The following is a 27,964-nucleotide window of genomic DNA, read 5'->3' as shown; positions in this document are numbered from 1 at the left end:
GGGTGACATACCAGTGTGCCATCAGTGTGCCATCACAACAGCAAGATGTGTGACCTGTTGCCACAAGAAAAGGTCAACCAGTGAAGAAAAAACACCATTGTAAATAAAACCCATATTTATTTTATATATATATATTTATTTTGATTCATTTTCCTTTTTGTATTTATCTCCTGTAACTAATAACTAATGGGTATGTATGTACAGTCACTGTGGGGATGACGTCCTCAATGCACTTATTGATAAAGCCAGTGACTGACGTGGTGTACTTCTCAATGCCATCGGAAGAACCCCGGAACATGTTCCAGTCTGTGATAGCGAAACAGTCCTGTAGTTTAGCATCTGCTTCATCTGACCACTTTTTTATAGACTGAGTTGCTGGTGCTTCCTGCTTTAATTTTTGCTTGTAAGCAGGAATCAGGAGGATGGACTTTTGGTCGGATTTACCAAATGGAGGGTGAGAGAGAGCTTTTTACGTGTTGGCGCCAATCGAAACCTTCAGCCCCGCCCCTTGGCCGGCAGCGGGGTGCTAGAGGTGGTTAGCGTCCCGTTCCCTGGATTGGACAGGGCACTATAGATACTTCAGGTTATCTCGGTATAACCAGGACCGCTCGAGTAGCCCTGCCTCTCTTTCTATATCGAAGCGTTGTCCGCGTAGAGAGGTCTTTTGCCTTGTCACTCTCAACGGTCTAGCTCTAGCTGGGATGTGTGAACCCCACCTTTATCCTCTAGACTCTTTGCTTCACCACTAATTGGTCCTTGAGTTGTTATTAAGCACTAGTCCTACCAGTCTCTATATGACTTCCCTGTGGTTGAGTATTTCCCCTCTGTGATGTATCTAGTTTAAAGTGTGAAGACCTTTAGTCAACTTAGTCTCACTACTCTGCCCATCGGCTATGTATCGCTTGGAAAATAAAACTTAGATAGATCGATAAGACAATTAAATGAATCACTACTGGACACACCTTCCTCCTTGTCTTTTAATGGTAACTCATTCTGTCATAGAGCATTGATCCCCGTTTCCAGTGTCCCGGTAGCGGGGAGTGTCATAGTTGTTATCTCCCGTGCCGTTAACTGTCTTTGAGAGAACCTTTTACTCGAGAAAAAATAAGACTACCGTTTATTTTTTTAAACACTCTGTTTTTTGTCTTTTTACAATCAAACACACTTCAAAATACACAATTTGTTACTCGGTCACACACAGCGTTAATCAAAAACATGCAAATGCCTTAATGCTCTATAAAATGCCTGGTACAATGATAACACTTATCTCTATATTAAATGCTTATAATAGTTATTTAATTACCTTTGAGAGATGACGAGGAGACCCACGAGATCAGGAGCAGAGTTTCAATCGGTCAGAATTTGAGAAATTTAGTTTAGTGTAGCGACTCCCCTCTAACTGCCGAGAGGTTGAATTGGACTCGTTATTTTAACTAAATTGGATTCAAGTTATATTGAATGAGGAAACTAGAGTCGTTCTTGGTCAACTGATCGTCTACTGATGTTTCACTATCCTCCAACGAAAACCCCCTGGGTTCAGTGTTTAAGTCCTGTCTCGGGATGCCAAACTATTTCCAGTAATGTCGGTGATTAGACCTTGGTCAGGCAATCACAAAGACTGTCATATAGTGGACAAAGCCTCAAGTATCGGCAGTTTCTCTATATATACCTTTTTTCACCGTTCAAAATCCCCTAAGTGTCCTCCACAGAATAATTAATCCTGTTATTACCTACTACTTCCTCCCAATATTATTTCCTGTGTGGTTGGCTAGTACATACATCTGTTCATACCCATATAAGGATGTACTTCCTCCATAGCTTAAAGCGCTACCTTCCTCTTATAGAGTCCAGCCTATTCAAGCAATAATGATTCTAATAGATTTTCCCAGCCAGCAGATTCTCCTTCTACTGTGGGCGGAGCCAGTTGATACCAGTCAGGTTCTGCTGTTTGGAAGCTTGGTTCTTCAGGGGGTGACATAGTCCAGGCGGGTAGCTCATCCGGTACTGTCAGTTCTTTCATGGGTATTTGTTGAGTCGGGATGAAAGGCGGGTCAGAGGGGAGATCCTTTTTGTGTTCCACTACACCCTCTCCAGGATCTAACCATTTCCCTTTCCTTTTTCTCCTTACTCCCCCTAGCCCAGTGTCACCTAGTTCCTTTGCTATGGCCAGACATTTACCATCTGACCTACACACCACTCCCCAAACCTCGGGCTGTCCTTTGGTTCCTTTCTTTGCTATTCTTAACCTTAAATAATACTCATCATTATGTTTGCACCTGCTAATTATTCTGCCCCATGTAAATAAGTCTGAGAAACGTCCTTCCATGGGCCAGGGTTCTGACTCATTTTCCCTGTACCACTGTTTCTTCTCCCTATAGCATACTTGAAAACAAAAGCACTTTTTACACAATTGTCTCGTTGTTACATATCCTCCCAAATGGGTTGGACATGTATACTCCCCTCTAGTCCCTTGATTACAGCCTGAGCATCTTGGAACCAGTCTCAGTTGTTCTTCTCCTCCAACCTGTTGAATAGGTCTTGTAAGCCATTCCATGTAATTCAACAGTGCCAGTACGTCTATCCCAATCTACCTCCTGTCCTTTGTACACCATCATAAGGTTCAACTCCTCAGGCTCTTCTACATGAGCCCAAATTTTTCCCCTGTTCACTATCAGTTTAAGTTTAGGCCACTTATCTCTCTGGGCTAGACACAAAATACATACGCTGTCTAACATCCGTCCTCTTAACATTAATCTCCCGCTGAGTACCCCTTCAGTATTTCTATCACATGAGCCACATGTTTTAAGAGTATCAGGGTGAGGAATTATTATTACCGGTGCTATCCACCCTACAGGATAATTCCTAGTGTCTGGGAACTCTGGCATACCCTTACTTTCTAATTCTTGCATTCTGGTTATTACTCTGTGCCCTATTGGCCTATTATCTTCTTCCTCTTCCCAATCTCCATCCCCGGACTGGGTGTCTTCAATGGGGCCCTGGAGAAAGAAAGGTTATTCTCCTATTGTCTACCTTGCCCCTTCCTGGTCCTCTTTTTGTCCCTGCGACTTTGAGGTCCATCGTTCCCCTGGGCGTCATTCTGTTCAGAGCTCCTACAGCTCTTTCTGCGGCAAGGGTCAAGTCGGCCAGTCTATGGCCTGAGAATGCGAGGTTCTCCCTATATCTTAGCTCTAACTTTGTGTCTGGACCATTCCTTACAGGCCCTCTTTGCTGGGGTGTGCCCGTAGGAATGTCTATGATGTCTATGATTCCCTGGCTCCCTAAGTCTGAACCCATTTTGCCTCATAAGGCCTCTTTGGGTTCCTCTTCTGTGCTTCCTACTGAAGTCAGCCAGAGTTTTACTTTCCCCTGTCTCAGTACACCCAATTACTTTGGGACATTGGCTCCCCCCTAGCCTTTCTAATGGCTATTTTATTGTCTGCGCTAAGGAACCAGTGGTCCTTTACGGCCACATAATTGTTTAGGTTCCACTGGTAACAGCTTAGTCTTTCCCATTTTGGTGGGAAGATTTGGCAACTCAGTAGTGATCTAGCACTCCGTACATGAACCAGGGGCTATGGTTTAGCATGATGAGGTCTTCCTGAGACCAATGGGCTTCCAGGTCTTTAACTACCAGAGCCTCGTCCCACTGCCCGGTCTGCGTACCATTTCCTATGTCCCCAGCCACCCTCCGGTGGGTAAGGGTCAAGGTTCGGTATCCCGGCTTTCTCCATGCCTTTCTGGGACATGAGTCACTTTTCCAGAGATTCAGGTTGGGTCCGTTGGGCCTCAATTTCCTGATCCATCTGTCTCCCTCCTCTGTTACTGGCCCCGTGGCTCCCCATGATGTACCAATGGGGTCATGGTTATGCCTAATGCGGTATGCTACACTCTCTTGATAACAATGAGCACATATGAAGGTGGTGCCGCCTAACACTACCCCATTGGTAGAGTCTAGCCCTAGTGGCAATGGTTCCAATTGGCCACAACCCCCACAATTTGTATATGCATTAAGGGCAGCTAAATGTCTTATCCGCATGTCTATGAACCATATCCTACTCTCCTCTACCTCTATTAATACACCTGCTTCCCCTATTGTTTCTGTCACTGGGGGGGGCACTGTTACTTTAGCCATCCTTACCCCATCCCAGGGCTCGGCGTATTCCTCCTGGCCCTGCTGGGAGTAGGAGGAAAGAAGATGGGTAAACACAATCCCCAAACTACTTTCAAAATGTTTGTGGGCCACCCCATTTCTTCTCCGCTACTTAGGATCAATAGGACAGTTACCCAGAGGACCAGTGGGACGGCCTTTAAGGCTGTGTTCAGGTGATCTTTTGGTTTTAGTTTTCTCATTAATTTGACTATTTGGACACATAGCATGCCAACTAGGCCTGCTTCAATGATCCGCACCACATAGTATATTCCAATTATGGTAGCACACACAGGTTCCATTTTACCGTCTGTTCCGTTCTTCTCTATTGCACCTATTTTACTTACTACAGTCATAGCAGCAACTAGAGCTTCTAAGCATAGACAGACCAATTAATATTTTCCTAATAATGTGTACATTCTCTGGATTAGTATTATTGGTACAACGGAGAGCATTATTCTTTGTCCCATCGTTAACCCTAGTCTAGCAATGGCCACTAATGAATTGATAAATAGAGTAACCCAAGTTACTAAGCCATTATTATGCCTATTTTCCCATGCTATTTTCCAAAAAATTACGAGAACTAATATTTGACAACAGATGTTTTTCCATACCTGGTCAGAGAAGGGACTGCATGCCTCAGCCGAGGTGTCATGGTCAGTTTCGTTGGAAGTCATGGTAGAGGATATCTTTAAGTTTCACTATGCCTAAAGTTAACCTGGTTGTGGATTTGCGTGGTGTGAAGAGCAGGATGATTCTTTGTCTCTGAGCAGGAAGGTGTTTGTGATCTGAGTTGTCCAGGGCTCTCTTATTTATTCGCCTTTTTGCCCCTTAAACTTGAGTCACATCCGTTCCTCTCGGGGTCATGAGCAGTACGTCCTGTTCAACAGGAACTGCTGGTTCCTGTCTTCTAGGAGGGTGCACTCTTTCATATACCATGCTCCAGATGATCAGTCCCTTTATCAACCATCTGATCCCCTTAAGGATTGACCAGGGGATTTTTAGGGCCAGTTTACTTATTTTGACCATCATTTTAAACAGCCCTCTCCAAATTCTCTTGAACACTTTGTCTATAGGCATGCCCATTTTTTTTCGCATACCCTAATACTGCCATTATTGTGACATTTTCACCTAGGCTCAGTTCTGCTTTTTAGCTTTACAGTGAGGAAACCAGGACACTCAGTTTCATTGGCTGTGTCACATTGTACCAGTATGCCCCATTTCTTTGTGTATGTTCTAAATGTGATTAAGTCATTTTCAAATTTTTTGTTTCTCTAGGTATATTAGTTTTCCCATTTCTAAATTTCCTTGATCGTATTTTAGGCCCAAATAAAACCCTAATATGGTGGCGATGGGGACGCCAACTATTATTAAAACATACTCCCCCACCAGCACCATCCTACCTTACATTCCCTATGCTTTGTTCTGCACTCCCCCAACTTCATATTTCCTGTGAAATATAAGAGGGAGAGCATCTTTTAGTTTATTTTTTAACTATTGGGTTTCTGGGTTTGGATAGGCCCTCTCCAGGGTCTGATCCAAATGCCAGTTTCACCTTAGCCAGGAATGATTTCTTAGGTGGGCTATATTCTCTTTTGAGTGCTGCCTTTTGTTTACCTTTTCCCTCTCCAGCAGCACTATCTCTACATATGTACTTGTGACAAGAGTAGACTCCTTCAGTTTTATACACAGGGTCCTGGGCTAAGTACAGCTGCCATCCTAGGCCTAACCTGTACCTTCTCCTGCCATCTCCATCATGGGGAGGAACATCATTTCCTCCAGTCATGGGGGTGACGAAGGTGAACATTTGTTCCTTTTCCATTGCTCTGCCCCAGTGTAGCTCTCTAACTGGCCTGCACTGACCATCCCACCAACACCTTCTCATCCATCCAGGATGTTTGTTGGTTGTTGTCTAGGGGATATTTGTCCACCTGGTCCCAACCCGTGGACTCCAGAAGCACTCCATCCCAGGCTACACTAGGGTCTACTAGGATCCATCCAAGCCTGTCTGTTGACTCTGTCTATCCCATATCCATCACTGGGTCCCTCTCCAAGGTCCCTATCTCTCAGATACTTATAGCTGGAGTTAAATTGGAACCTTTGACCTGTTAGAGCTGGGTCTGGGCCTGCAGTTCCAGTGGGAATTGGCCAGAGACATTCCAGGCAATCTTTGTCTGAGATGTTTCCATATCTATCCCAGGCACACTGACACCCTCTGAGGTCCCAGGAACCATTAATGGTCCTTATGTCTAGTGCACAGTTGGTCATGGTGTTGCAGTTGCACCTGCCACACGTCTGAACTCTTCCATACCTGCACCTATACTCTCCTGAGGCTCCATCAGAGCACACCTCTAGTTGCCTGATGCTCAACGGGCCCTTCGTATTGCATATCGCCAGTGGGCTCATTGCATACGTCACAAGGGACACACTTCAGTCTGCTTGAGCCAGGTAGACCTGTCGGAACGCTTCGTTCCCGGACTACTCTTCCTGTGCTCCCTCCTTTGAGGCCCTAAAATTGTGTTTGGACTCCTCCTGACTTGGAGGCCTGCTCTGCACTCTAGGAGGTATTTCCAGTCTGGTACGATTATGGAGGACATACTTTCCTAAGTTGTGCTATGTCAACTGTTCTTCCACAAGCTGTCCTTACAGTATTAGCGCTTATTATTTCCTCATTAATACGTTTTTTACCGTATTTCTTGGGCACTACCAGGTCACTTTTGTCTGCCGCTGGATTTTTTCTAATCCTGATCCAGTCTCCTACCTTTAAAACACAAGGTAGAGGGGTAGACTGGGGATTAGGAACATCCACCGTACTATTTTGTCCTGGTAATCCCATTAACTCTCTTGGACTAGGCCCTGAACTGGTTGGGGTGCTACTTAACTCTATGCATGCTTGCACTAGCTTTGGTCCCCAATCTTTGTCCGCTCTCCACAACCCCAAAGTTGTTTTGAGTTTGCCAATGGTCCTCTCTGCACACCCATTTGCTTGAGGTGTGCAGGGAGGTGAGAAAGTGTGCTTTACTCCCCTCTGGGTGCACCATTCCTCTACCTTTTTGTTTTTATACTGACATCTATCGTCAGTCCTGATCGAGTCAAAAGGTTAAGCATTGTCAACACAGGCAGAGCATTGCATGTTTTCGCTGTGTGTACCATTGTGTAGCCTGTTGCCATGCACACCGCTACTATAGCATACCTATGTCCCAGTACCGTAGCACTTTTCATGGGACCCATAGTCTCTAATGCTATTTGACTCCAGGGCGTGCATGTTTTGATGTGTTGATCAGACACTCTTCCTAGATTACTAGGCTTTTGCGCTTGACAGGTAATGCACTGCTGGCACACCAGTTTGGCCTCTACTGGGTCAAATTCAATCTGGTCCTGTCTAAGACGCCTCATAAAGATTTTGGGACGTAGATGTCCCCAATCTATGTGTAACGCCTTGAGTTAGTCTGCTTCAGTTTTGTAGAGAACTATTCTGCCCATCTGGACTAGTTCATCTACTTCCCTGTTGCCTTGTTGATTGAAGTCAGCTTCCTTTCCACCCCCATCTACTGTGTGGGCTTTTTGGTGACTGACAACAATATCCATTCTATCCATTAACTCATGGATCTTTCTCCACTCTCCTTCGTGCTGAATTGTTTTGTTTTTAGCACTTCTGTAACCCTTGTTCTGCCATATCTTTTTGCCGGAAGTCATGGCCTGTGCACTGTAGTAACTGTCTGTAACCAGTTCTATTCTCTTTAGATTGGATGTAGAACAGTGTAGCAGAGTGCTTCCATTATGGCCATGACTTCTGCTTTCTGGGCAGTGCCTGCTATTTCTTGTTTCCTTTTTATGAGTGTTTCGCCAGTGGCTTTGTTTTTTACAATAAAACCCCACTTGGTTACTCCTGTTTTCTCGCTTCCATCCGTGAACACTACTATGTCCCTAGGTTTATCCTCCTTTGGTTTCACCTTGACTGTTGTAGGTCCTGGCCCTGGTTCATCAGTGTCCTATCCTTGGTCACTGATGAACATAACTCCTTTGGTGGCATGTACGTTCCTCCACTTATCCCAAGTGGTGGTTGTAATACCTACCATTTTTTCGTATGGTTAGTGGCCCATAGTTCGTTTAGTTCTGTGTCTTTTATGATTATGGCCTGTCCTTGGGCAAGGGACACTATTGTGTTCCAGTATAGCTCTAGCAGGGCCATTTTGGCCCCTGTACTGGAGTACTTCATGATGGGCCCTTTCAGCTGTTTGCTGTAACATTTGATTGTTTTTGGAGAGAGTTTGTTTGATATCCAAATGTAGCCGTCTCTTTCCACCTCTGGCCCTTCTAGTTTAAGCCATAGCCAGAGCGGTAGTGTCAGATCCCTGGGCTCATTCTCCTGAGCCTCCAGGGCCATCACTTTCAAGTTCTCCCATGATTCTTCCATATTTATGTCCCAATTAATGGGTTGTCTGTCATATTCTTTGTGAGACATGGCCTTTTGATGCTCTTCTCTTGTTATGCCTCTGTAGCAATGCTTTGCAGCTCTGCTATAACCTTTGACGTGGTTTCTTAGATACCCTATTTTGCCTAGGGCCCTCTGCATTTCCTTTACTGTGCGAGGCTTGCTGAGCTCTGCTACTTTTTCTAAGAAATTTTGGCTTGCGGTGATTCCAGTGCCTATAGTGAAACCGAGAAAGTTCACTTCCTCTCGACCTCTTTGGCTCTTTGTCAAGTTCAGTTTCATGCCTGCTCTGTTGAGTCTGTCTAGGGCTGCTATTACTGCCTCTGTGTGTTCTGACTCTCTCTATTTGGTCTGGAACAAAAATTGGTTCATTTTTATGACTCCCCTTACTTATAATTTTTTTGCGTCCGATAAGCTGAGGAGATTTTCTTCTCCTTGTAGCATATTTATCCCTATGTGGTTTATTATTTTCATATCCTTTTTAAAGTCCACCCTGAAGTTTTACCCTGAGGTGTCCACTCTTTGCATTATTTACTTCCATGTAAAGTCCCATTCCCCTACTCCTGTGTCAGTGTCTAACTGACCTAATACATTTGCACATGGGCCACTATCTGTCTCATTTCTTTCAATGTAGTTATTTCTATGTTTAACTTCCCCTTAACTGCTGTTTTAATGACTGTGGTTTAAAACCGGCCTAATACTGACAGTACCAGATATGGTCTCTGTTTCCAAATATTGACTGACTGTCTCACTGTCTCCCTGTTTACACTAATGCATTTTATAGAACTCAACATTTCTATGTAGTAACCTATAAGATAATTATATAGTTCAACTTAATTAACCCGATACTCTCAATGACCCTGGGTCACAACAGATGCCATATATTCTTGTCATCTTTCTACTATTTGAAGACAAACCTTCAAATGATTAGATAAGTCCAAAACGCTGCTAAACATAGCATATGTTTTCTGTACTAATGAAATCTCTCTTTCGGGAGTCCACTGTATTTTATCTAACAATAACCTGGGTTAATCTTAACTCAGTCTCATCAATAATTGTATATATGTTGCGTAGTATGTGATCCATTACCTACAGTACTTTATTATCCCTAAGAACTGCAACATATTTATTTTCATAATTAAATTTAATGCTTATAAAATCACTCATTTTCTACCTTCATCTTTTTTCTGCCCTGTTGGCTTAAAATATATCCTAAATATTTAACATAAATCTTCCTGTATGGCTCTCAACATTACACTAGTGTCTCCTAGATTCGTTGGAGTCCCGTCTTATAGCAGGGCCATTGCCATGGGGTACCAGGGCTGTGCATAGAAGGCCACTTTGCCACAATGCACACTTACATCCTCTGGCCCCCCTTCTTTTTCTGGAATGACTTTTAATTAGAACCCAATTTCGTATTACTACGAGGTCTGCCTGCCTTAACGGCGCTGAAAATAATTCACTCTTGTTAACATATCTTCACCTTGAGGTTTGTATAAATTTCCTATTTAGTTATAAACTCTATAGTACTTTATTATTTCTCAGGGATTTTTCCTCAAAGAGTAGACTCTAACCCACCATTGCTTTTTTACCTTGAGATTGTATTTAGATTTCCTATTTAGTTATAAACTCTATAGTACTTTATTATTTCTCAGGGATTTTTCCTCAAAGAGTAGACTCTAACCCACCATTGCTTTTTTACCTTGAGATTGTATTTAGATTTCCTATTTAGTTATAAACTCTATAGTACTTTCTTATTTCTCAGGGATTTTTCCTCATACCTTTATTTTTAATTTTACCTTTATTTAACCAGGCAAGTCAGTTAAGAACACATTCTTATTTTCAATGACGGCCTGGGAACAGTGGGTTAACTGCCTGTTCAGGGGCAGAACGACAGATTTGTACCTTGTCAGATCGGGGGTTTGAACTTGCAACCTTCCGGTTACTAGTCCAACGCTCTAACCACTAGGCTACGCATACAACGCCCATAGTGATGCTTACGCCCTATGTTAGCTTTACTTTCCCAAGGAAATAATACAATTTCAAAGTAGTTACACACTTTGAATAGAGGCTGGTGTTCCTTAATCATTTTATAATTAATTTCCACCTGTTCCAACAATTTCTAGTGAAGTTGATCAGTCTTCACGGGAAATTCTTATGATTCAGGGCTATTTGCCTAATCCTGTTATTGTAGGGGCCGTCTGTTCCCTCTTGGTCAGCGACCCCAGGGTATTCGCACATTGCGAGCCTAGTGTTGGGTAGACCTGCCTTTTGATTGCGTATCATTTCCTGTTCTGTACCATTATTTTCTACCCTACTTTGCTCCTCATGAGCTGCCGTAGTATCTATGGTAGTTGCCATTTAGGGTTCTTTTCTGGAATTTTTTATCATCCCAGAAAATTTGCCTTCCATCTATTCCCAGAATATGTTTTATGGCTGTCTGGTCTACCGTTCTCAGTTTACCCCATGGTAAACCCGGTACGACGAAACATCCTGATGGTTTGTAAGGTAAGGCACTAGCTCGCCTATTTTTTTGTAATTCCTCCTCATCCGCAGGGAGAGCCAATGCTCTCTGGGTAGGTTGGTACTGCCGTAGCCATATCTCTAACTCTTTAAAGATACCTACTTTAGTAAGTTGTTTGGAAATAGAGTGCTGGTAGGGGCCGTTAACTTAGGTAGTAGTAGAGTCTTAAAATAGAGGTGTGGGGCGCCAAGTGTCGCGATACGAAACCTTCAGCCCCGCCCCTTGGCCGGCAGCGGGGTGCTAGAGGTGGTTCCCTGGATTGGACAGGGCACTATAGATACTTCAGGTTATCTCGGTATAACCAGGACCGCTCGCTTAGCCCTGCCTCTCTTTCTATATCGAAGCGTTGTCCCCGTAGAGAGGTCTTTTGCCTTGTCACTCTCAACGGTCTAGCTCTAGCTTTGATGTGTGAACCCCACCTTTATCCTCTAGACTCTTTGCTTCACCACTAATTGGTCCTTGAGTTGTTATTAAGCACTAGTCCTACCAGTCTCTATATGACTTCCCTGTGGTTGAGTATTTCCCCTCTGTGATGTATCTAGTTTAAAGTGTGAAGACCTTTAGTCAACTTAGTCTCACTACTCTGCCCATCGGCTATGTATCGCTTGGAAAATAAAACTTAGATAGATCGATAAGACAATTAAATGAATCACTACTGGACACACCTTCTTTTAATGGTAACTCATTCTGTCATTTTTATTTATTTTATTTTACCTTTATTTAACCAGGCAAGTCAGTTAAGAACACATTCTTATTTTCAATGACGGCCTGGGAACAGTGGGTTAACTGCCTGTTCAGGGGCAGAACGACAGATTTGTACCATGTCAGCTCGGGGGTTTGAGCTCGCAACCTTCCGGTTACTAGTCCAACGCTCTAACCACTAGGCTACGCTGCCGCCCCGTCATAGAGCATTGATCCCCGTTTCCAGTGTCCCAGTAGCGGGGAGTGTCAGAGTTGTTATCTCCTGTGCCGTTAACTGTCTTTGAGAGAACCTTTTACTCGAGACAAAATAAGACTACCGTTTATTTTTTTAAACACTCTGTTTTTTGTCTTTTTACAATCAAACACACTTCAAAATACACAATTTGTTACTCGGTCACACACAGCGTTAATCAAAAACATGCAAATGCCTTAATGCTCTATAAAATGCCTGGTACAATGATAACACTTATCTCTATATTAAATGCTTATAATAGTTATTTAATTACCTTTGAGAGATGACGAGGAGACCCACGAGATCAGGAGCAGAGATTCAATCGGTCAGAATTTGAGAAATTTAGTTTAGTGTAGCGACTCCCCTCTACCTGCTGAGAGGTTGAATTGGAGTCGTTATTTTAACTAAATTGGATTCAAGTTATATTGAATGAGGAAACTAGAGTCGTTCTTGGTCAACTGATCGTCTACTGATGTTTCACTATCCTCCAACGAAAAACCCCTGGGTTCAGTGTTTAAGTCCTGTCTCGGGATGCCAAACTATTTCCAGTAATGCCGGTGATTAGACCTTGGTCAGGCGATCACAAAGCAGGGACTGTCGTATAGTGGACAAAGCCTCAAGAACCACACACTGCCAATAGTAATGGTTTGGAATAGATAGGAACACGAGGAGTCTCAGCACAAGAATCTAGTCCAAATTCAATAGAGTTAGAATCTAGAGATGAGCCAGGCACCAATACCTGGTTCAAATGGTTGTCTCTATGAATTCAGAATTCAAGAAGGCAGCGCCGAAGTATCGGCAGTTTCTCTATATATACCTTTTTTCACCGTCCAAAATCCCCTAGGTGTCCTCCACAGAATAATTCATCCTGTTATTACCTACTACTTCCTCCCAATATTATTTCCTGTGTGGTTGGCTAGTACATATATCTGTCCATACCCATATAAGGATGTACTTCCTACATAGCTTAAAGCGCTACCTTCCTCTTATAGAGACCAGCCTATTCAAGCAATAATGATTCTAATAGATTTTCCCAGCCAGCAGATTCTCCTTCTACCGTGGGCGGAGCCAGTTGATACCAGTCAGGTTCTGCTGTTTGGAAGCTTGGTTCTTCAGGGGGTGACATAGTCCAGGCGGGTAGCTCATCCGGTACTGTCAGTTCTTTCATGGGTATTTGTTGAGTCGGGATGAAAGGCGGGTCAGAGGGGAGATCCTTTTTGTGTTCCACTACAGTGTCTCTGTGTGTGGAGTACAGGTTATCTAGAATTGTTTTCCCTCTGGTTGCACATTTAACCTGTTGATAGAAATTTGGTAGAACTAATTTAAGTTTCCCTGCATTAAAGTCTCCGGCCACTAGGAGCTTATTTCCTTATACAGCTGACTGAGTGCGGTCTTAGTGCCAGTATCTGTCTGTGGTGGTAAATAAACAGCCACGAAAAGTATAGCTGAAAATTCTCTAGGTAAGTAGTGTGGCCTGCAATTTATCACAATATATTCTACTTCAGGTGAGCAAAATCTAGTGACTTCCATAGATTTAGTGCACCAGCTGTTGTTTACAAATATGCACAGACCCCCCCCCCCCCCTCATCTAACCTGAGTGTGCTGTTCTATGTTGCTGGTGCAGCGTATATCCCGCTAGCTGAATATCCACGTCGCCATTCAGCCACGATTCCGTGAAACGTAGGATATTCGTTTTTGATGTCCAGTTGGTAGGATATTCGTGATCATACCTCATCTAATTTATTGTCCAATGTTTGCACAATGGCGAGTAATTTCGACAGCTTTCCCACTCGCCTCCTGCGGGTCCTCACGAGGCATCCCGCTCTGTGTCCTCTATACCTGCGTCTCCTAATCTAGCAAATAATGGGGATGTTGGCCCTGTCGGGTGTTTGGAGAATGTCCTGTGCTTCCTGCTTGTTGAATAATCCGAGGTGAGTGATCGCTGTCCTGATATCCAGAAGCTCTTTTTTTGGCGTAAGATACGGTTGCAGAAACATTATGTACAAAATAAGTTACAAATAACGTGAAAGAAACCCACATAGCACAATTGGTTGGGAACCCGTAAAACTGCTGCCATTTCTTCCGGTACCATTTGAAGTAGCTATTACAGTGAAAGAATACCATGCTATTGTTTGAGGAGAGTGCACAATTTTTTAACATGAAAAGTTATTAGTAAACAAATTATGCACATTTGGGCAGTCTTGAACAGAAATGCAATTGGTCATTTGATGAGGCTAAAACTTTGCACATATACTGATTCCATCTAGTGGCCAAAATATAAATTGCACCTGGGCTGTAATAAATACATTATGGCCTTTCTCTTGCATTTCAACAATGATGGTACAAAAAAATACAAAATAAAGTTTTTTTTCTTTGTACTATCTTTTACCAGATCTAATGTGTTATATTCTACTGCATTCCTTTAACATTACCATAAACTGAAGTGTTTCCTTTCAAGTGGTACCAAGAATATGCATATCCTTGCTTCAGGGCCTGGCAGTTATATTTGGGTATGTCATTTTAGGCAAACATTTTTAAAAAGGGGCTAATCCTTAATAGAAGTAACCATGAATTCTGATCTGTATCAGAGAATTCTACAGGAGAATGTCAGGCCATCCATCTGTGGGCTGTAGCGCAGATGGGTAATTCAGCAAGACAATGATCCAAAACACATAATCAAGTCTACATATAAATGGTTAAAATGCAACACTTTTTAAGTTTTGGAATGGCTTAGTCAATGTCCAGACCTAATCCCACTTGAGATGTCTAGCAGAATTAAGGCAGTTATACAATTTTAAAACCATTACAATACATTCATTACAGAATTCACAAAACACACTAAGTGTGTGCCCTCAGGCCCATACTCCACTACCACATATCTACAATACAAAATCCTTGTGTACTTGTGTGTATAGTGCACATGTTATCATGTGTGTGTATACATGTGTCTATGTTTGTGTTACTTCACAGTCCCTGCTGTTCCATAAGGTGTATTTTTACCTGCTTTTTAAATCTGATTCTACTGCTCGCATCAGTTACCTAATGTGGAAAAGTGGTAGTCATGGCAAGGGGCCTAAACAGCTACCCTGGGGAATTCCTGCTTCTACCTGGATTATGTTTGAGAGGCTTCCATTAAAGGACGCCCTCTATGTTCTGTTAGACATATAACTCTTTAACCACATTATAGCAGGCATTGTAAAGCCATAACACATCAGTTATTCCAGCAGCAGACTATGATCGATAATGTCAAAAGCTGCGTTGAAGTCTAACAAGCCCCCACAATCATTTTATCATACATTTCTCTCAGGCAATCTTCAGTCATTTGTGTAAGTGCTGTGCTTGTTGAGTGTCCTTTTCTATATGTGTGTTGAAAGTCTGTTGTCAATTTATTTACTGGAAATAGCATTGTATCTTGTCAAACACATTTTTCCAGAAGTTTGTTAAGGGTTGGTAACAGGCTGATTGGTCGGATATTTGAGCCAGTAAAGGGGGCTTTTCTATTCTTGGGTAGCAGAATGACTTTAGCTTCCCTCCAGGCCTGAGGGCACACACTTTCTAGTAGGCTTAAATTGAAGATGTGGCAAATAGGAGTGGCAATATCGTCTACTATTATCCTCAGTAATTTTCCATCCAGATGGTCAGACCCAGTGGCTTGTCATTGTTGATAGACAACAATAATGTTGTGACAGGACTTGAAACAAGCGGTGAAAACAAAACAAATGTCACTGAGTTAAAGCAGTTCTGCATGCAAGAGTGGGCCAAAATTTCCTCCAGAGCGATGTGAGAGACTGACCAACAACTTTGTTTATTTTATTTTTATTGAACCTTTATTTAACTAGGCAAGTCACTTAAGAACAAATTCTCATTTATAATGACAGCCTACCAAAAGGCAGAAGGCCTCCTGCGGGGACGGGGGCCTGTGATTAAAATAAATAAATAAATAAATACATATAAATATAGGACAAAACACACATCACAGCAAGAGAGACAACACAACACTACATAAAGAGAGACCTAAGACAACAACATAGCAAGGCAGAAACACACGACAACACAGCATGGTAGCAACTCAACATAACAACAACATAGTAGCAACACAACATGGTAGCAGCACAAAAGATGAAACAAAAATTATTGTGCACAGACAACAGCACAAAGGGCAAGAAGGTAGAGACAACAATACATCACACAAAGCAGCCACAACTGTCAGTAAGAGTGTCCATGATTGAGTCTTTGAATTAAGACATTGTGATAAAACTGTGCAGTTTGAGTGTTTGTTGCAGCTTGATTCAGTCGCTAGCTGCAGCGAACTGAAATGAGGAGCGACCCAGGGATGTGGAAGTATTTGGTTGCAGTCATTGCAGCTAAAGGTGGGACAACCTTATTAAGTGTAAGGGAGCAATTACTTTTTCACACATGGGAATTGAGTGTTGCGTATCTTTGTTAATTCAATAAATAAAATAATTCTATATATTTTTTGGTTATTTGTTAACTCGGGTTCCCTATATCTAATATTAGGTTTTGTTTGAAGATTTTATAACATTCAGTATAAAGAAATATGCCCAAAAATAGATACAATCAGGAAGGGGGCAAATACTTTTCCACAGCACTTTAAATCTACTTTAAAATCTATGGCATGACCTGAAAATGAGCTTTAAGAATTTTGCATAGACCAATGGGCTAATGTTTGGCACAGTCCAGGAGTGGAAAGCTCTTACAGATTTACCTAGAAAAGACTCGGTGCTGTAATCACTGCCAAAAGTGCGTCTACAAAGTATTGATATGGGGTATTGTGTGTAGAAAAATTCAACTATATTGAATTCAGGCTGTAACACAACAAAGTTATGAATACTTTCTGAAGGCACTGTAGCTACTCCTTTTAAGCATATGTGTATATGCCTTGGCACATATAAAGCAGACTCTGCTGTGATGCCCTGTGTGTATCCCTATGTGGGTGTTCTCTCTCTTGCCCTGCCATTGTAATTCAGGAATGTGAAGCGTCTGGGCCTGGGTCTTTTGTTACGCTGTTCTGAGGATAAGATGCAAGGATGTTTGTTCTGCACCAGGACCAGACAGACAGGCAGACAGACACGCAGGCAGGGATACACCGATATGATCTCATCTCATCTAACAGAACTCTTCCACTGCATCAGCTGACGATCAGCTGATCCCTGGGAATTCTCCCTCCAACCCCTCCTCTCTCGGATTCTATAACCACTGTGTCTTTAGTTTGGCAGCCAGGTGGGGAGTCCCTGTTGCTAATATCCAGAGGCAGCAGGATCCCAGTGAGGGTAGTCAGAAGGCTGGCTTATTCTATGCAAGTGAGTTCAATGCAAGTGATTCTGCACCCCTGGTGTCACTGAGTCTGGCCCCAAAGAGGGGGGGGGGGGGGTATTGCATCTATGGGAGATGCATTAATGCAGGGCCAGCATGTGACTTTATTTATAAACTTGTGTGTTGCAGAGTGGACGCTCAGGCTCAGTTGCGTGCCTCAGCGAGAGGCAACAGTTGTTTTGGCTTTCCACTCCTTCGATGGTAGTGTTGTGCTCTGAGAACTCAAGGTGAAGAAAAAAGGCTGCACGTTAACAGTTCTGCTGACTTTCCTCTTTCTGCACACACAGGAAGAGGGGTACTAACAACAAGTTTTACAGCCAATAGGTTGACTCTGTTACATTTGTGCAAGCTTTGTTATCGATCGTGCTGATAAGAAGTGGAGTTAGTACTGAGCGCATATATTCAGTGCAAATACTGTAAATACCAGATGGCCATGCACACAGTATATTTTTGATGGATTTTTTGAAGATACGGTATGTATTTAGCCCTACATTGATGGGCAGTTTATCAAAAGCTGCCGTTGACTGTTCAGTATGTGGCTCTTGGAGTATTGATTTCTCTCCCCATCTCCTATTTGTTACGTAAGCAGCATGTAGCATGTTGATTTTGTTTTCTGAATCGTTGCATTGATGCTGTGTGTTTGTGTCTTCTAGAAGCAGGAAGCTGTGCAGCGCATTCAGACCGGAGCTCTGGAGAGAAACATGGAGGTTTTACCAATGAGAGGCCTTCTTTAAGCTTGGGTAGGGAATTTGGAAACCGAAGGCTATATGTTTCCCTTCCTCTTTTACATTTCCTTGCCGATTGCCTTGAGCAGAGCAAGGCAGTCTCCCTCGTAAGCGGCAGACAACATTTTTGGGTCGAATTGTTTCATGGGACTTATTCTCCTCGATCAACTAGGACACATCAGGCCAGGGTCAAAATCCAGCTAACACCCTTTATAAACTCAGGTATCAACCAATTCTTCTGCATGTTTGTGTTACCTGTGATTTTAAGAAGTGTGACATCTCTCTGGCTGGGACAGCAGGGAGATAGAACATCAGAAAGTAGTTGCTGAATGTTTCTGGTTCTTACCTTTGAATCCAGAATCACTAAGTATATAAGCCAAGACAATAACACTGGACTGCCTAAGTTGGGTTCCACCACTGAAACTCCTGGTGCCAACGCCTATCACTGGACTGCCTTTTCCCCAGGGCACTGACTGTACACCTCTCTACCTACCTACCTCACAACGTCCGGTCATGCTTTTCAAGAGGAAGTTGTGCTTGTTTTCTCTGTTTGGTGGGATTCTCTTTGTCATGATCACCATTCAGAAGAACAACATCCTGTCTATGACTTTGATGGAGACCCATGCCACCTCCAGGACTGTGCCAGGGCCCGCTGTTAACCGAACATGGGCAACACCCAGTGTCACGGTGCTCAGTCCAGACAGGATATGTGAGTGCCCATCCTGCATAGCGGACATGAAGTTTTCTGCGTGGTTCGCTCAGCACTATGATCCCCAGCAGCAGCCCTTCCTCACAGACAGAGACAACAACATGGACCGCCTGGCCCTGAAGTGGTGGCTGGTAAGACCATTACTATTGATGACAGGGGCCAAAGACTCTGCCCATGTATGTGGCCAAATACTGTCAGCTTATTGTTAAAGATGTAGGACCACACATCAAAAATTCTGTATATTGTAACAAAAATGACAGAAAGTATCTCTGACACTTTCCCAAATAATATGTCTGTACATTATTAGAAGTACATCAGTACAATGTAATACATTTCTACTTAGTAATGATAGTAATAATGTAGTATTACATTGTATTACTGTATATCCTGTTCACTATCGTTCAATAATAAGTCATTTGAAAATAATTCAAGGTACAGTGCCTAGTGAAAGTCTACAAACCCCTTGCACAGTCGACATTTTGTTGCCTTAAAATGTTATCATAGGGAAAACATGTTTTTAGAACTTTTAGCAATTATGTAATTTACATAAATATTCATACCCTTGAGTCAATACATGTTAGAATCACCTTTGGCTGTGATTACAGCTGTGAGTCTTCCTGGGTAAGTCTAAGAGCTTTGCATACCAAGATTGTACAATATTTGCACATTATTCATGACGTTGATTGTTGACCATCGCTAAACTGCCATTCTCAAACCTTTCCATAGATTTTCAATCTGACTTATGTCAAAATTGTAACTATGCCACTCAGGAACATTCAATGTCATCTTGGTAAGCAACCCCAGTGTATAATTGACCTTGTGTTTTGGGTTATTGTCCTGCCGAAAGGTGAATTTATCTCCCAGTGTCTGTTTCATCTAGGATTTTGCCTGTGCTTAGCTTTAGTCTGTTTCTTCCCCCCCAAAAAAACTCCATATTCCTTGCCGATGACAAGCATAACCATAACATTATGTAGCCACCACCATGTTTGAAGATATGAAGAGTGGTACTCAGTGATGTCTTGTGTTGTTGATCCGTCCTCAGTTTTCTCCTATCACAGTCATTAAACTCTTAACAGTTTTGACGTCACCATTGGCCTTATGGTGAAATCCCTGAGCGGTTTCCTTCCTCTTGCAACTGAGTTAGAAGGGATGCCTGTGTCTTTGTAGTGACTGGGTGTATTGATACACCATCCAAAGTGTAATTATTAACTTCACCATGCTCAAAGGGATATTCAATGTCTGCTTTTTTTATTATCTTTACCCATCTACCAATAGGTGCCCTTCTTTGCGAAACATTGAAAAACCTCCCTGGTCTTTGTTTGAAATTCACTGCTCGATTGTGGGGTACAGAGATGAGGTAGTCAATCAAAAATCATGTTAAACACTATTAATGGACACAGAGTGAGTCCATGCGACTTAGTCTGTGACTTGTTAAGCAAATGTTTACTCCTGAACTTATTTAGGCTTGCCATAACAAAGGGGTTGAATATGTATTTGCTCAAGACATTTTAGCTTTTCATTTGTATTATTAATTTGTACAGATGTCGAAAACAACACTTTGACATTATGGGGTATTGTCTGTAAGCCAGCGACACAAAATCTCAATTTAATCCATTTTAAATTCAGGCTAGAACACAACAAAATGTGGAAAAAGTATATACTCTCTGCTCTCTGCTCTAAGAGCAAAGTCGGTCTGATATTATTTCAAAATATTCACAGTAGTAATAGCTGAAAATAGTGCTTCCACCAGTATTTGAAAATGTGGAGTAGGTTGTGTAGATCTTTGGGAAACAAAATCAAATGTAATCCCTTTTTAGATGTAATTTTAAGGCAGCAAAATGTAAAGATCATGCAAGGTGTGTGTAGACTTTCACTAGGCACTGTATATGGATCTGTAATGTATGTATTCCCAGATATACTCGCCAATTATAATTTTATTCATATGAGGAATTTAGGGCTCTATTTAATCTTTATCGCTGAAGCGTCAGAAATTCAACGGCAACTTCCAATCGAGACGACATATGCAGCGTTTACCGTGAATGCAGTCTCCACTAATGCTGAATTTTACATTTCACACACACACACACACACACACACACACACACACACACACACACACACACACACACACACACACACACACACACACACACACACACACACACACACACACACACACACACACACACACACACACACACACACACACACACAGTGCTGGTCTGCTAAGAATGCCATGCCAAAATTGTTAGTAAGATGGCCACAAAGAGGCTGGCTGGTTATGAAGGGGCACATTTAACACAAGGCCTCCCTCTGGAGCTGCCAAAATTAGAATCTATTTAGTCTGGGGATTTCCTGAGTACTGAATATTAAAAGGACCCTTGTATATTGCCCTGTTTTTGTTTGTTGGTAGCCAAAGGAGAGCACAGGCATTATTCCTGTGAGATATTGTTGTTCCACATCTAAAGTGAGTTTTGAACATTCCCGTCAGGCTTTGCAGCGGTCCACCGATGAGCGTACGATATACGAGGTGATCCAGAAGATGTTCCAGGTCATCGCTCCCCCCGCCAGGGATGTCCAACCCAAACAAGCTCAATGCAGGAAGTGTGCAGTGGTGGGGAACTCAGGAAACCTGCTGGGCTCTCAATATGGCTCCTTGATAGACTCCCATAACAGTGTCATAAGGTATGGCCCAGAGAAAACATGACCCAACGCAGACAACACAATCAATCAAACATTCAAAACAACCATTAACAGACAAAACAACCACAATAGAAAATCCAAAAAATCATGCTTCTCACACACCAACACAGTCTAAACAGCGAGAGCAGGCATTACACAACCCCATCACTGCCATGATCCAAACAACCCACCGCTTTTCACATTGGCAGGATTAGGCAATAATGAGCCTGATGAACTGCAGTGACCAGGCTTCAGTTCCAGACACGCAACAAACCACCTGACCCAATTACCTCATCTCCTGAAACCAGGGAGGCATACCGCATGAGCTCAATCAACACCATAATTAGTTAACTATTGGTTAAGTCAGGTGGTTGACTGACTGTCTGGAATGAATTAATGAATACAGTACACTACAGCGCAGTAGCTGCAGGGTTACCATGTTAATAAATCTAATACAGTGTCTGATTGTTATCTCGCACACCATACATGACATGCCTGTGAACTGAAGCAATGTTCTCACTTTGCTGTCAAGAATGAATAAAGCCACCACATTAGGGTTCGAGGTGGACGTGGGCAACAGAACGACACACCACTTCATGTACCCTGAGAGTGCAGTGGACATCGGCCCTGGGGTCCACCTCGTCCTGCTGCCCTTTAAACTCCGCGATCTACAGTGGGTAGCCAGCGCCCTGTCGACGGGAGAGATCAAAACGTAGGTCTACTCTACGCCAATTACAAGCTTTTTACTGTCACTTCCCAAATTGCAGTAGCTGCATTTGTGCACTCAACTGACTACTGCATGGTATTCGTCTGACTGACTAAAACAGATGGCGTAGTTAATTGTTGACAATTGTTGACCTTGATCTTGTCTTAGGGCTCTATTCAATCAGATCCACTTAAGCCGACATCCACATAGTGGTGTCTGATCTGTCATATCCACAAAGCTGACATTGCCTTTGGCTGCATTAAGAGTCGCATTAAGAGAAATCCCATGCAGTCTTGTTGACAAGTTCGATCACTGGAATGTGAGGTGTAAACTACACCTCGACTAGGCTGATATAAATCCTCATGATTTAGTTTAATGATTTTCTTTTTGAGTGCCATTATTTCTAAATAGTCTACACTTTCTTGTTCTGGACTTCTAACGTCAGCGGGATGGATGTGGCTTCGTGACAATGATCAAGACCAGCTGCTCACAGATTTGACAGCTCCAACATAATCACACCTCCACTACAGTATGTAGGCTATCGCCGGTTAACACTTGATCTGATTGAATCTAGGCCCTAGTCTGTTTTTTAATGTTTTTTATTATTTACATTTTATTTCACCTTTATTTAACCAGGTAGGATAGTTGAGAACAAGTTCTCATTTGCAACTGCGACCTGGCCAAGATAAAGCAAAGCAGTTCAACAACACAGAGTTACACATGGAACAAACAAACATACAGTCAATAATACAGTAGAAAAATCTATATACAGTATGTGCAAATGAGGTATGTGACAGTTGTCTTTGTTGTGTCAATTTTTACTGTTCCGTTTTAATCGTGACAAATGTTTGGCATTGTAAATGAGAACTGTTCTCAACTGACCCACCTGGTTAAATAAATAAAACTATCTTATTGTTGTTTTCCTTTCATGTTTCTTCAGGACATACATGAGGGTGAAAGATCGAGTACGGGCTGACAAGGATAAGGTAAGTCTCGTCATTTACTTGACAAAATGTTGACTGTGGCGCCATACAGGTTGCAAAATAGTTGGAAAGAGTTTGTGATGTGCCAATTCCATGGTGCATGGTTTATGAACTGATACGCAAAACAACACTTGATTCAAAACTTAGTGTTATTCAATTTAAATGATTGTACAAAATTCTGAAAACATGATTTATAATGTAAACTTACTATCTATCTACAGAAATGTTATGTATATCAAAATATCAAATAACTTGATTTTTGCAATGCAATTACTGTGAAAAATCTAATCAAAACTTCATTTATGTCAAATGTGTGTAGAATGTACTGTACATGTAACAAAAGAAAAAGCTGAAAAAACATTTTTTTATTGTCATTTTGGATGAAAACATTGAATTATTAATGCTTTTTTGTGTGTTGCGTTACAGCTAATCACCCTCTCGTTTGCAGGTAATGGTGATAAATCCAGCATTCTTTAAGTACACCCACGACCGGTGGACAGAGCGCCATGGCAGATACCCATCCACGGGCATGCTGGCCATAATATTTTCCCTGCACATCTGCGATGAGGTGTGTATCCTTTGATATCAAGAGCTGTATCTTTGGTATGAGAAGCCTGGTTGAAAGTAAACAGAATGCTAATAACACTAGTAATGCTAATGCTAACGACCTCTACAGGTGTCGGTATTTGGCTATGGAGCCGATCAACATGGGAACTGGCATCACTACTGGGAGGAAAACAAGTATGGCGGCGCGTTTAGGAAAACCGGAGTCCACCATGCTGATTTTGAGATGGAGGTTATCCTAAAGCTTGACACAGAGGGCAAAATTAAGCTGCACAGGAGATGAGAATGAGCAGGGGTGGTGTGTACAGGATGAAGCCATTAGAGTGTAGTGGTCTGGTGGTCAGAGACAGTCAAATATGTGCCCTGCTCTCTGCAACTAGTGCCTATGAGCAACACAAACAACCAAAACCACAAACGGGAGTCCTCAAACCACAACAAAAACTTGAATCATGTACATTGCCTTCAGAAACTATTCATACCCCTTGACTTATTCCACATTTTGTTGTGTTACAGCCTCAGAGATCTACAGACAGTTGTGGGATCTTATATAGACAGATGTGTTTCTTTCTAAATCCTGAATTGGCCACAGGTTGACTTCAATCAAGTTGTATTGACATCTCGAGGATGATCAAAAGAAATTGGATGCACTGGATGCACCTGAGCTCAATTTGGAGTTTCATAGCAAAACGGTGTGAATACTTACAGTGCCTTCGGGAAGTATTCAGACCCCTTGACTTTTTCCACATTTTGTTACCGCCTTATTCAAAAATGTATTATCCCCCCCCCCCCCCCCATCAATACCCCATACCCCATAATGACAAAGCAAATTTATAAAAAATGAAACTGAAATATTACATTTACGTAAGTATTCAGACCATTTACTCAGTATTTTGTTGAAACACCTTTGGCAGCGATTACAGCATTGATTATTCTCGGGTATGACGCAACAAGCTTGGCACACCTTTAATGGGGTGTTTCTCCCATTCTTCTCTGCAGATCCTCTCAAGCTCTGTCTTGTTGGATGGGGAGCGTTGCTACACAGCTATTTTATGGTCTATCTAGATATGGTCGATCGGGATCAAGTCCGGGCTCTGGCTGGACTACTTAAGGACATTCAGAGACTTGTCCTAAAGCCACTCCTGCATCTTCTTGGCTGTGTGCGTAGGGTCATGTTTACCCCAGTCTGAGGTCCTGAGTGCTCTAGAGCATGTGTTCATCAACTTTGCTCTGAACTTTGCTCTGTTCATCTTTACCTTGATCCTGACTACTCTCCCAGTCCCTGCCACTGAAAAACATCCCCACAGCATGCTTCCCGGTAGGGATGGTGCCAGGTTTCCTCCAGATGTGACTATTGGCATTCAGGCCAAATAGAATCTTGTTTCTCATGGTCTTTAGGTGCCTTTTGACAAATTCCAAGTGGGCTGTCATATACCTTTTACTGAGGAGCAAGTCCAGGCTCTGGCTGGGCCACTCAAGGACATTCAGAGACTTGTCCCAAAGCCCCTCTTGCATTGTCTTGACTGCGTGCTTAGTGTCCTTGTCTTGTTGGAAGGTGAACTTTTGTCCCAGTATGAGTCCCTGCCACTGAAAAACATCCCCACAGCATGATGCTGCCACCACCATGTTTCACTGTAGGGATAGTGACAGATTTCTTCCAGATGTGACGCTTGGCATTTAGGCTAAAGATTTCAATCTAGGTTTCATCAGACCAGAGAATATTGTTTCTCATGATCTGAGAGTCGTTAGGTGCCTTTTGGCATACTCCAAGTGGGCTGTCATATACCTTTTACTGAGGAGTGGCTTCCGTCTGGCCACTCTACCATAAATGCCTGATTGGTGGAGTGCTGCAGAGATGGTTGTCCTTCTGGAAGGTTCTCCCATCTCCACAGAGGAACTCTAGAGCTCTGTCAGAGTGTCCATCAGGTTCTTGGTCACCTCCCTGACCAAGGCCCTTCTCCCCCGATTGCTCAGTTTGGCCAGACGGCCAGCTCTAGGAAGAGTCTTGGTGGTTCCAAACATCTTCCATTTAAGAATTATGGTGGTCACTGTGTTCTTGGGGACCTTCGATGCTGTAGAATTATTTTTGTTACCCTTCCCCAGATCTGTGCCACAATCCTGCCACAATCCTGGCTTGTTTCTGCTCTGACATGCCCTGTCAACTGTCAGACCTTATATAGACAGGTGTGTGACTTTCCAAATCATGTCCAATCAATTGAATGTACCACAGGTGGACTCCAATCAAGTTGTAGAAACATCTCAAGGATGATCAATGGAAACAGGATGCACCTGAGCTCAATTTCAAGTCTCATAGCCAAGGGGCTGAAAACGTATGTATATAAGGTATCTGTTTTTTATGTTTAAGAAATGTGCACAAATATCAAAAAACCTGTTTTCACTTTGTCATTATGGGGTATTGTTTGTAGATTGGTGAGAATTTCTTTTTTTAAATCAGGCTGTAACACAACACAATGTGGAATAAGTCACGGAGTATGAATACTTTCTGAAGTCAATGTAGTTCCTTCCCTGTTCTGTACATGTCGTCATGCTGCACTGAACTAGCCTTATACTGAAGGAACCTTCAAGAATCCGAGGGCCTTTGACTGACGGTTAAACCACAACCACAGAAAAAGCATTAAGGACAAAAGCGCTGTGTTTGCGAGAGTGCAAGAACCATATCTACGTATATTTCTCTTCTTTGTGGGGACATAAAAGGGCAATGTTTGAGTCACATTAATTCAAGCATTTTCACTGCAATGGAACCATAAGGATTGATTTAATAAGGAGTTTTACAGTTTAATATCTTTTTAGAGACCGTTTTGAGCTGCCATTCGTAGTCAATCTATACCATATTATTTTACAGCTTTCATAATCAGTTCCTGTAATGTACACATTTACAGTATGTTGCCCAGTATTAGGTTGACCCTCATTTTATCTAATAACATGCGCTTTAAACTATGGAAACTTCACTCGTGTTGTATTCCAAAGAATACAAATCTTGAGCCTGGGGGAAATTAGCTTTAATATTGCAGATAGATAATTCTGCATCATTTCCATGCGTTGTTTATACGTTCAAACACTGGAATGCTAGATGTAATCTACACCTCGAACAGTTTAACATGATGCACCCCGCACAGTTTAACATGATTCACCGCGCACTCTACACACACATGGATTTTGTATTGTAGATATGTGGTAGTAGAGTATTGGCCTGAGGGAACCCACTTAATGTGTTGTGAAAAGTGTTTTGAAATATAATGTAATGTAATATTTTAAGTTATACATAACTGCCTTAGTGTTGCTGGACCCCAGGAAGAGTACAAAATCCATGTCTATGTGTCTGTGGGGTGAATCATGTTAAACTTTTCCCACACCACAGTTCAAAGTGATCTCATTATTTGTCTACTGGTTTGCGCAAACAAATGCCTGAGATTAGGTAAAGATATGTATGTGGTTGATTGCTGTTACATCTATTTCTGAGATGGACTTGTTGTTTTGTATGTTCTCAAGGCTGGAAATGAGTGGTTTGTTATTTTTCGTAATTATAAAATGAGGATCCTTAATAAATACATATACTAAAATACAAATTTGTCATTTTAAAACAGTGTGGTGTAATTCTATTTAAAATATTTTACTCTTGGACCATGATGTGACCCCAAAGACTTCGACATGGAAAAACACATTGAAATTGAGGAATACTGAACACTGACTTTAAATAAACCTTACCTTATGAAGCAAATGTGACATGAGCATACTGTACGTATTATTTTGAGTAGTTATCGTCCTTATTGCTCAATGCACTTTCATACTTTACATTTTATTGTCCAAATTGACCATTTGTAATGCATTTGTATTTGAAATCCCAGATGTATGTGTGTATCTGTGTGTGAGTGAAAGAAAGTTGAATTTGTGAGTACATATGGTTGAATTTTGTTTGTGTGTGGTTGACTATAATCAAGCTGTGGTGTTATTTTTGTTCATGTTTATTAATAAAAGCATAATTACCAATCAACACACCGCCTCCCTTTAATTCTGAAACATTCTTGCTCTGAAGGGTCAAAATCCTGGCCACCACCAAGTATATTTCTCCAATGCAGGCAGTAGGATCTGCGCATTATTAACTGTGCCTTAGCAATAACCATTATTTGTTTGTACATTTCCTCTTCAGCATGATTTTCCAGCAGCAACAAAGAGTGACAACCAATAGGAAAGGGCTAGATTCAG

The 27,964-nt window shown here is 42.1% G+C and overlaps 1 protein-coding gene and 1 long non-coding RNA gene across 3 annotated transcripts in view; one reads left to right on the top strand and one right to left on the bottom strand.

The window, feature by feature from the left end:
- st3gal8 (ST3 beta-galactoside alpha-2,3-sialyltransferase 8) overlaps nucleotides 1–27,754 on the top strand; it is a 42,788-nt gene extending 15,034 nt beyond the window's left edge. Inside the window, exons 1-7 of one of the 2 annotated variants that reach the window (XM_020482796.2) lie at nucleotides 17,663–17,847; nucleotides 18,028–18,939; nucleotides 21,300–21,493; nucleotides 22,023–22,202; nucleotides 23,137–23,182; nucleotides 23,628–23,747; nucleotides 23,856–27,754. In XM_020482796.2, the coding sequence (XP_020338385.1) occupies nucleotides 18,613–18,939; nucleotides 21,300–21,493; nucleotides 22,023–22,202; nucleotides 23,137–23,182; nucleotides 23,628–23,747; nucleotides 23,856–24,026 (1,038 nt within the window). In that variant the 5' untranslated portion in view covers nucleotides 17,663–17,847; nucleotides 18,028–18,612 and the 3' untranslated portion in view covers nucleotides 24,027–27,754. Of the gene's footprint in view, nucleotides 1–17,662; nucleotides 17,848–18,027; nucleotides 18,940–21,299; nucleotides 21,494–22,022; nucleotides 22,203–23,136; nucleotides 23,183–23,627; nucleotides 23,748–23,855 lie in introns of those variants that run through there. The other variant, XM_020482797.2, reaches the window with a different exon arrangement.
- Nucleotides 161–5,084, bottom strand: LOC109890772 (uncharacterized). Its single transcript, XR_002255454.2, has 3 exons — nucleotides 4,762–5,084; nucleotides 4,139–4,174; nucleotides 161–2,996 (listed from the first exon to the last, which is right to left on the bottom strand). It is a non-coding gene; the product is annotated as an uncharacterized LOC109890772 (long non-coding RNA).
- Nucleotides 27,755–27,964: the final 210 nt, after the last annotated feature.

The sequence above is a fragment of the Oncorhynchus kisutch genome, linkage group LG5 (genome assembly GCF_002021735.2).
Source record: "Oncorhynchus kisutch isolate 150728-3 linkage group LG5, Okis_V2, whole genome shotgun sequence".
In the NCBI taxonomy this organism is placed as follows: domain Eukaryota; kingdom Metazoa; phylum Chordata; class Actinopteri; order Salmoniformes; family Salmonidae; genus Oncorhynchus; species Oncorhynchus kisutch.
The sequence above is the reverse complement of the archived record's forward strand: the minus strand, read 5'-3'. Positions and strand labels throughout refer to the sequence as shown.